This window comes from Drosophila erecta, unplaced genomic scaffold (genome assembly GCF_003286155.1).
Source record: "Drosophila erecta strain 14021-0224.00,06,07 unplaced genomic scaffold, DereRS2 tig00000055-arrow-pilon, whole genome shotgun sequence".
In the NCBI taxonomy this organism is placed as follows: domain Eukaryota; kingdom Metazoa; phylum Arthropoda; class Insecta; order Diptera; family Drosophilidae; genus Drosophila; species Drosophila erecta.
This window is the reverse complement of record NW_020825200.1, coordinates 727796-737402: the sequence shown is the minus strand read 5'-3', so window position 1 is coordinate 737402 and position 9607 is coordinate 727796. Positions and strand designations below refer to the sequence as shown.

Sequence of the window (9607 nt, the reverse complement as noted above, 5' to 3'; positions counted from 1 at the left end):
ACAAAGAAAGCTGGTCCCAAAGAGTTGCCACTGAAAATTAATCAAATCATTAAAAGTAACAGCGACGAAGATCCAATATTGCATACATTTTATACCATAATAAATCTACCAAATGTACCATTCTGTTAAAGTCTATGTATACAAATCAATATTTTCCCAACAGCATACATATATTTGCTTCTTAATATTTCTTAATATTTAAATACTTTTCATATAATTCTTCCCAGTGCATCGCCACAGTTCTGGTTGTCGTTGTCTCTTGTCTCTATTCAAGATGTAGGTGGCGACATCGACATCACTTACGCTACACAGATCCCGACATTAGATAGTCGCTCTGCTCTTTTTCGTCGGTCCTCAGTCTTTACAGAATTCTTCACAATTCTTCCGCCCCTTTCTTTCGGGGCTTCGAGTTCCCGGCTCCCCTAGTTATTCGCAATCGTGCGCGTTTGTTGATTGTTAGAAGCGAATCGCGAAGGACTGAAAAGACCGACGAGCGGCGTCTGCAGACAGAAGACTCAAAGATGAGGCCTATAGGCTCAAACCTTGAGCGAAGACGGTGCGGCTGGCTTGTTGGCGACGTCGTTGATTTGAATGTTTCATCTGCCGCAGCAACAATGAGAAAAGCAACAGCATAAACAAACAGAGCGTGCCTTTTAATTGCGGTGCCGCCAACAGACATTAACATTAACATCAACATTAGAGGAGTCCCAACTAAAACAGCCGCAAATGTTGATGATGTACCTTGATTACCCAGTTGTTTCTCCGTCTGTGTGGGCGGTGCAGCTGCACTGGATGGCTCAGATGGGTGGAAATGGAAAAGCTGGCAGGATTTGCACACAGGAAATACAAAATAATAAAAAAGGAAACGATACACATATCGCGTTCTTATTCGAGCAATGTTTTTTTATTATCTTGTAATTTTTTGTAATTTGTAATTGGAAAATTTGTTATATCGATTGTATACTTATGTTATTATTCGTAAGCCCTTAAAATTTCATGTTTTATTCTGGCCTTTTATATATCAGTCAGAATAAACTTGATGAAGGTTGCCCTTATTCATACCACCAATACAAATACCACCAGCCTATACTCCATTTAAGTTGTTTGCCATAACTATTATAATTATAAGAATTATTATCGTCATAACTCTCTTTCTTCTTTTTCTTTGAAGTTTTACATTTTCTTTCCCCGTTTTCATGTATCGAACATATGTTACACTTTCTTTTACCCTTCTTGGTTGTCAAACATATTTTACACTTCTTCGTACCTTGTTTCGTAACCCAACACTTTTCCGTTTTTTTATTTTCCTCTTCCTCCATTTTCCTTAACTGTTCCTTTCTTCTTTCCGCTTCCTTTCCTTTTTCCTCTTCTTTTATCCTTTCCTCTTCTTTTCTTCTTTCCTCTTCCATTCTTCGCTCCTCTTCTTTTCTTCTTTCCTCTTCCATTCTTCTTTCCTCTTCTCTTCTCCTTTCCTCTTCTTTTCTTCTCTCCTCTTCTTTTCTTCTCTGCTCCTCTTTTCTGTTTTTCTCCTCCTCTTCCTTTCTTCGTTCCTCCTCCTTTTTCCTTTCTTCTTCCTTTTTTCTTTCCTCTTCCTTTCTTCTTTCCTCTTCCTTTCTTTTTTCCTCTTCTTTTCTGCTTTCCTCTTCTTTTCTTCTTGCCTCTTTTCTCCTTTCCTCTTCTTTTCTCCTTTCCTCTTCTTTTCTTCTTTCTTCTTCCTTTCTTCGTTCCTCCTCCTTTTTCCTTTCTTCTTCCCTTTTTCTTTCCTCTTCCTTTCTTTTTTCCTCTTCCTTTCTTTTTTCCTCTTCTTTTCTCCTTTCCTCTTCTTTTCTTCTTGCCTCTTCTTTTCTCCTTTCCTCTTCTTTTCTCCTTTTCTCTTCTTTTCTCCTTTCCTCTTCTTTTCTTCTCTCCTCTTCTTTTCTTCTCTGCTCCTCTTTTCTGTTTTTCTCCTCCTCTTCCTTTCTTCGTTCCTCCTCCTTTTTCTTTTCTTCTTCCCTTTTCCTATCCTCTTCCTTTCTTCTTTCCTCTTCCATTCTTCTCTCCTCTTCTTTTCTCCTTTCCTCTTCTTTTCTTCTTTCTTCTTCCCTTTTTTTCTCCTCCTCTTCCTTTCTTCGTTCCTCCTCCTTTTTCCTTTCTTCTTCCATTTTCCTTTCCTTTTCCTTTCTTCTTTCCTCTTCCATTCTTCTTTCCTCTTCCATTCTTCTCTCCTCTTCTTTTCTCCTTTCCTCTTCTTTTCTCCTTTCCTCTTCTTTTCTTCTTTCTTCTTCCCTTTTTTTCTCCTCTTCTTCCTTTCTTCGTTCCTCCTCCTTTTTCCTTTCTTCTTCCCTTTTCCTTTCCTCTTCCATTCTTCTCTCCTCTTCTTTTCTCCTTTCCTCTTCTGTTCTTCTTTCTTCTTCCCTTTTTTTCTCCTCCTCTTCCTTTCTTCGTTCCTCCTCCTTTTTCCTTTCTTCTTCCCTTTTCCTTTCCTCTTCCTTTCTTCTTTCCTCTTCCTTTCTTTTTTCCTCTTCTTTTCTCCTTTCCTCTTCTTTTCTCCTTTCCTCTTCTTTTCTTATCTCCTCTTCCATTCTTCTTTCCTCTTCTTTTCTCCTTTCCTCTTCCATTCTTCTCTCTTCGTCTTTTATCCTTTCTTCTTCTTTTCTTCTTTCTTCTTCTTTTCTTCTTTCTTCTTCTTTTCTTCTCTGCTCTTCTTCTCTTTTCGTCTCTTCTTCTTTTATTTTTTCCTCTTCCTTTTTTTTCCCGTCTTCCCTTCTTATTTCGTCTTCTTTTTTTCTTTCCTCTTTCTTTTTCCTGTCATTCTCAGGATTCTGGTAAACTTGGCAAATGAACAAAACTTGGTCTTCACATTGATTTGTCTGATATAGTCCGCCTATTATACAAACGCATTGCGCGTTATCTTTTTTTGGCTGGCCTTTGTTCCATTTCAAAAATGGTACTTTGCGCCCGGAGACCAACGATATGTATTGGCCTTGATCGGTTAGATCAGATACGTCGAGCCAATACGACCACTCGGTCTTAAGTTTTTGACTGATAAGGTGCAGCTCATTCTCGTTTTGTGGCGACGCCAAGTGACCGCCCATCTCGCGACATTTTCTCGCTGCATCGAACCAATTCAGTCTGACATGCATCTCGATGTAAAAGTACCTCGAGCCCACTTTCTCAAATTGTGGATGGAGTGATCCCTTTGACGAAACATTTCTGGTATCCAGTGAACATTGAAGAGCTTTCAGTGCATTCTGTAAGGCTTTTTCTAAAGATAATTTTTTGACCTTTAGCTCCAACTTAGCATGCAGCTCCATGAAATAACCTTCCATTTCAACCTGACGCGCTTTCAATTGCTTATCAATGACTTCTTGGTGTCCTTCAATCCTGTCCAGAACTCCCTGCGTTTCATTGAAAATCTGTGAGTTGGCGGTGTTTCCCATCTTTTGCTGCTTTACAATGTTCTCAAGAATTGGTAATACGTCGACAAGACACATTTCTTCAAGTTCTTTAAGTGGATCGTACGATGGAATTATGGGACGCTGAAGAATATTGATTTCAGCAAAAACGATATAAAAACCGTAGGAAATAAAGGCGCACACGAAATAGGTCGCGTAATTGAACATGTTGAGTCAGTATAACGAACTGATTCTAAGACGTTGTTTCATATTTATTTTTCTCGTGAGCTAATTTTTCACACCTCGTATTCAGGTAATACACCGGAACGATCGTATTTCTCATATATTTTATTTTACTACACACCATATAAGAGTAAGAGATCATCTCGCTTATAGGAAATCCGGAGTAATTAATCACATGGTGTACAGCAATAGCATAATCTATTAATTTAGTGCAAGTTGGCAAATAAAAAAAAATTTTTCGCTGCACTTCCCATCCATCATTTGTCCGCCGTGTAAGTGAACACAGCGCTGATGAATTTGCACCTGAGGCCTAAGTTTATGCCATTTAAAGAAGGGCGGATTCCTTCCAGTTGCTAAAGAAACGAATTCGCCCCATTTGGCAATGTCGTTGATGTCCAGCCAGAAGTCACGGCTTTCCTCAGGGATGACCTCAAGTTCTGTACGGATAGCATCTAACTCCTCCTCGCTCTGGATTGTCGCCAGGTGACCACCCATATCATGGCACTGGCTCGTCGCTTTAAACCAATCCACTTTGTGTTTCTTCTCGATGAAAAAATGCCTCCAGCCAATCTTCTGAAACTTGGCAGGAATTTCGCTATTCGGCATCACTTTTTTGGCTTCCACAGAAAGGTTTAGGGCTATCTTCGTCTCTTGCAATTGTAACTCCAAACCTGCCAAATCACTTTCAATATTTTTCATATTCTTTATCTTCGCTCTTAGAGCATTAAATTCGCTATCCATATTTCCCTTAATTACTTTTAATTTATCGTTTATTTCTTTCTCCTGACCTTCAATCTTAGCCAGTTGTTTCCGGGTTTCATTTACTTGGACTGCGCTAGCAGAGTTCCAGTGGTTCTTATGGTTGTTGGAAATGTAATTAAGCACTGGCGCTAGTTCGACAAGACACACTTCCTTATGCGTTGACATTCGAGGACACACATCATTTGCATGGACTCCATGAAGACCGCAGGCCATTAAGGCGTACAGAAAATAGTTTGCGAGCTGGAACATTCAGTGTTATAACTTGATAGAGTAAATGTTACTTAGGAACTAAATATATATTTATTTTGTTGAAGAGTATCGTACGAGCAATTTGTCACACTCCCTAAAATGGTAATAAGCACTAACCGATTTTATACGAAGAAATTGTGAGATAGGTAAATAAATTTATGCATTTTTAAAGATTTAGTAACCACAAACCAGCTGCTTTGCAGCGGTCTTGTTGTTAGTACATTTGATCTTGTTTTCCCAGCGATTCATATTGCATTGGAGACACAGACCGTTTTAATCCCATGTGGGGATCCACAAATAAATCAGTCGCTGGCAAATTGCTCAATTATAAATTGCACAACTCTGCGAACCCGACTCCTTTTCCATATTCCGCGCTTTTCCGCGTCTCAGCGGTTGCCCAATGTGGAAATTAGCATTTTGGCAATGCCTTGGCAGCAAACTGCTGTCATGTAAGCGACTAATTAACATGTCACTCAGTTGCAGCAGCAACTGCACCACAGCAACACATTGCCACTGCTACGGCCACATCACCAACATCGGGGTCTTGCCCCTTTCGTCTCCACTTATTGACCATTCACTAAATTTACGCATTAGGCTGAAGTTGAATGGAACTAGAAGCCGGGGCTTCCAGCCCCCTTAACCCCTACAAACCCCCGTTTCTTAGCAACCTGTTGCTTTGGGTAGTATGAAAATTTTTCACGAAGTTGCCAAAGCGAAGCAAAAATAAAATTGCCGAAAAAAAGGTTTAACATTTCCAATTTATTACCCTAAATATGCTGCTGGGGAACCGAAGAGGTTAGATTGTCGCTGATTTTGCACAGAGAGCAATTATTTTAAACGGGATTGATTTAACATTATGTTTGCAAAACGAAAATAAAATTTTTTTGCTGTGATAATTGACATTTCTTTCTATTATGCAGTATTTCAACATGGTTCTGCAATATTAGTTAATATTAGTTTTTTATTAGTTATTTCAATGATTCAGTCAAATCAATTATTTAATTGCATTTACAGCATTACTGAGAAACGACGATCTAGAATAAAAATAATAATGCACTAATACATTTTTCTGTCTGTGAGTCTCTTTTTCGAGGTAATCTCTTGGCTGTCGTTTGCACGGCGCTAATTATCTCTGCTAATGATGCTTTAAAAGGCAGTCGTCGACGACAGGCGGTCCAGCGGCAGCGATAGATATTGCCTGGGATTCAGGTTCGGCAACTGGACAGTCTGGTCCTTCTCCTCTGCGGCTCCCCACCTGGATCCCCTTGATCCTCTAGATACCCCGAGAACCCCGAAAACCCCAGCCCCTGACGATGCTCCTTTCGCTCATCGCATGAGTAATTGACAATTTGCTGAAGCCAGCGTGTCTCCTCTCCTCTACGTGACCACCGCTGGAAGATCGGGTCGGAGGATGCCCCACTCAGTCCCTTCCCTTCGACGGTATTTGTATATGTTAATTGTGTGACTAATGACAGCCAACTTGTCATATTTTTATCAACACGCGGGGTTAACATTTGTGTTTCGTTTCCTTTCGTTGCGCGTTTTGGCCTCAGGGGAGTTCAAATCCCGTTCTAATCAGGGCTGGAAGCTTTACTTGGGAACTTGCTCAAGTTGTTGGTTTCCTTAGAGGTAGCTGACTTTAAAACTCACTAGGAGCATAAGTAAGCAGCATTAAAGAAGGTTATATTTATTATCTGATTAATTGAATATATTATAAACTTCAATTTATACTAGTACTTAAAAAAACACAAGCCGAATACCTAAACTTTACATGTGGAATTTTTTCCGCATGAGTACAGCGCTAAATAAACTGAATATATGATTCCTGTAAGTTTTGAGCACCCCTGGCACAGAGACATTCGCTTCGCGTCATCGTCGATCGCTAATCTGGGTTACTGTGTGTCAAATTAACGCTCTTTAGGAGCAATATCCAAGATATGGATGCGAGCTACAAGACGCCCACAGACTCACGACGACACACACACCAAGATCAAGCCTCTTTGAATAAGACTAACAGCTCCAACAAACTAAAGGAAAAAGAAATAAAGAAAAAATTCGTTAGTTCAAAAAACTCAATCAAATGTCGAAACTTGAAAATCGTGATCATGGTCCTGGCTCTGTCCGCCCGACCCGCAGTCCTTTCCTTCGGTTTCTTAATGGTTGTTGGCTCTAGGCGGTAGCTGCAGCAACAACACCAAGTCCAACAGAAGTACAAAAAAGCAAAAAACAAAGAAAAACCCAAGGAAAAACAACAAACGGTAGCTACAAACAAGACAAAAGACAAACTTATCGTTTGAATTATCGGCATTCATTTGCATTTCGGAACCCTGCGATATCCCCTCGAATCCCCTTTTTCTCCTACCCATTAAATCTGGGGACATTCAGCGAAACAGAGACGAAAATAGTGGCAAATGAAACAAACAAAGAGAAAAAAAAAACCCCCGGAAAATCATTCGATTCGAATGACAATTGTCCTGGGTTTGAAATATTGAGAGAGCTAAGGGGTAGTAAAAATATCACGTATAACAAATACAAATGGATAAATCTTACACGACTCATAGTGGGTGTACCCTAAATAATATTATGTTCCCCGTTCTTAAAATAAAAAAAATTGTTAATTTACTTTTTAAATCATGTTTTGGGTTGCATATTTCTTAACCATTTTTAATGATTCCTCCACACACATAAATGGATTTGACTACACTGGCACATCAATGATAAAATGAATTGTTTAGTTGCATATTTTTGTTGTTTTATATCATGAAATACCATAAAATGAACCCTTTGTTTTGCTATAGGGTATCAAAACCACACACATTCGGTTCGGACTTTCATGCTCCATCGCTCACTTGACTTGCGTTGCCTTTTACAGTTAGCCACCGAGGGCCCCGTCTATAAGTCGAAAAAAAACCGTTGGGCCTTCCCAGCTAAGGAAATTAGCATGCGCGAGGCTCCTTTACTTAAAAAAACAACATGGGAGGCTAAGGAATGGAGGGGGGAGGCCTGGAATGTCAACGGCAGCTGAGATTTTTCCTAGCTTTTCTCCAGCGCAAGGATTTCCACACTGAAGTTGTTGCTGCTGCAGGAAAACGTGATCGTTTTAACATTTCAGCTCGTTGTCCGCTGGTGATTTTGAGTATCTTTTAGCAATTCTAATGTTTTTGTTGCTGCTGCAGCTGCTCAGCGGAGCTAAGCAAAAAAAAGATGAGGGAGCGGAAAGGCAGTCGGTTCTCAGAACGATACCACATGCTCCAATACCGTACGATGAGCGGTTTATCCGCCGCTTTCCCGACGATCTTTTGATCGATTGTAGGTGAATTCGTACATTCCTTTTCGCCAGTAAAGTTTTAAGTACGTCGTGTACTTCAAAGATTCAAGTATTTTATGATATATTAAAAAAAAAGCTAAAAATTGTCGGTGCACAGATCTAGGTAAGTTGTATAATGATTTATACTTTTAATAGCGATCGTTACGGTTTAATACAGCGCTTCTTAAAATATCTAGTAGGTCTAGAACTAAGCACAGAATCAGTTAGTTAGAAACACTAGCCCTCGCTGGTGATTGCCACTCAATATGTTCAAGTACCCAACTTATTTCTTGTACCTTTTTGTCCTGTTAGATCCGCAGGCAGCCCAGGAAAATAGCTGCCACAAAGTTCCACTAAGCGAACGAATTAAACAACGCGGAGAATTCACCCTTGTCGATTTTGAACCACAGCTAAAGGCAATTTTGAAAAATCCACATATAGAAGTGCTCGGCAAAATTGAAGGTCACGTGGGGCACACAGTAAATAAAATACAGTCCATGCAATCAGTGACTCTAAACCAATCGAAGGCTTTGCTGGCTGATTTGGATCTACAAAGCAAATTGGAATATCTGGACGCAGCGCTGCAGAAGGCAAACCAAGCCCTGCACTGCTCACTCGAAAACAAAAAGGTCACGTCCACTGGGAAACCCCCTCCGGAATTCCAGAAGTTGGGCTCGAGGTATTTTTACATCGAGAGGCATGTCAGGCAGAATTGGTTCGATGCCGCGGATAAATGCCGTAGGATGGGCGGTCACCTGGCGACGCCCCAAGACGAGGATGAACTGTACCTCATCCGGAAGGAGCTTATAGCCAGATGGTATTGGCTAGACATTAGCAACCTGGTCAATAAGCACCAATACATTTCTCTGGCATCCGGAAAATCAGTTTCATATCTAAATTGGCGAAACGGGGAGCCCAAAAACAGTTCTAATGCAAACTGTGCCTATTTATACGCCGGGGATTATTACACATATCATTGCAGCGACAGAAACTATTTCATTTGCCAGGCTGCGTAAGCAGTCTAAGCGATTTATTCAAGATTTCACATCGACTTCATGTATGTGCCTCGTAATCTTAATGAGTGTAAATAAAGCCGCCAAAGTAATATTCAAATGTTCCGATTTCGCTACTTGGTGGCTTTCGACATGAGTTGGTGATGGCACCACTCCCTGATAAGTTCGTCTATTCAAGATCTGCCGATCGGGTTAACAAGCTGCCCGCGTGCAAATGATGCTATTAAAGTGGCATTTAAAATTTAAGTTGCAGTTAAATCGCGCCACTCTCTCTCCGCCCTCTCCCCAACCTTATCTTACCCAGCGTTTGGCTAAGCTTTCGTCTTGGCCACAAGACGAAGCCATTTCTTTGAGCCACAAAGCGAAAGAACAACAATGGTACTGCAGAATCGATGCACAGAAACAAATTTGTATTCTAATATGTATTATGGGAGTCTTTTCTTAAATGCCATCCTCTTGCCTGCAAAATATCAATAATAATTATTGTAGAATATTTTGAACTACAATATAAACAATTTCAGTTCCAATTGAGGATTGCATTTTTTACAGTGTAGGCAACATCGACATCGGCGACACGACTTTTCTCTGGATAATGTTTTGCATATGTATGAGAGCCAGTAATTTGCACTTGTGTGCCCTGCCCCGCAAGTGTGTTGGTG

The 9607-nt window shown here is 40.3% G+C and overlaps 3 protein-coding genes across 3 annotated transcripts; 1 reads left to right on the top strand and 2 right to left on the bottom strand.

Moving 5' to 3' along the window:
- Positions 1–925: 925 nt before the first annotated feature.
- On the bottom strand, positions 926–3624 carry LOC26526539 (trichohyalin). Its single transcript, XM_015160039.2, has one exon. It carries the CDS (start codon positions 3600–3602, stop codon positions 1053–1055), a length of 2550 nt encoding a protein of 849 aa, XP_015015525.2. The 5' UTR covers positions 3603–3624; the 3' UTR covers positions 926–1052.
- A 77-nt stretch (positions 3625–3701) lies between these two features.
- Positions 3702–4649, bottom strand: LOC6542631 (accessory gland protein Acp29AB). The gene has a single exon (XM_001968163.3). It carries the CDS (start codon positions 4626–4628, stop codon positions 3819–3821), a length of 810 nt encoding a protein of 269 aa, XP_001968199.1. The 5' UTR covers positions 4629–4649; the 3' UTR covers positions 3702–3818.
- Positions 4650–8174: 3525 nt separating this feature from the next.
- On the top strand, positions 8175–8951 carry LOC6543231 (accessory gland protein Acp29AB). Its single transcript, XM_001968162.3, has one exon. The coding sequence runs from the start codon at positions 8202–8204 to the stop codon at positions 8949–8951; it is 750 nt and encodes a 249-aa protein (XP_001968198.2). The 5' UTR covers positions 8175–8201.
- Positions 8952–9607: the final 656 nt, after the last annotated feature.

Bases quoted from the DNA above. Each gene is read 5' to 3' on its own strand.
- LOC6542631 (XM_001968163.3), bottom strand. From the start codon at position 4,628: ATGTTCCAGCTCGCAAACTATTTTCTGTACGCCTTAATGGCCTGCGGT.
- LOC6543231 (XM_001968162.3), top strand. From the start codon at position 8,202: ATGTTCAAGTACCCAACTTATTTCTTGTACCTTTTTGTCCTGTTAGAT.
- LOC26526539 (XM_015160039.2), bottom strand. From the start codon at position 3,602: ATGTTCAATTACGCGACCTATTTCGTGTGCGCCTTTATTTCCTACGGT.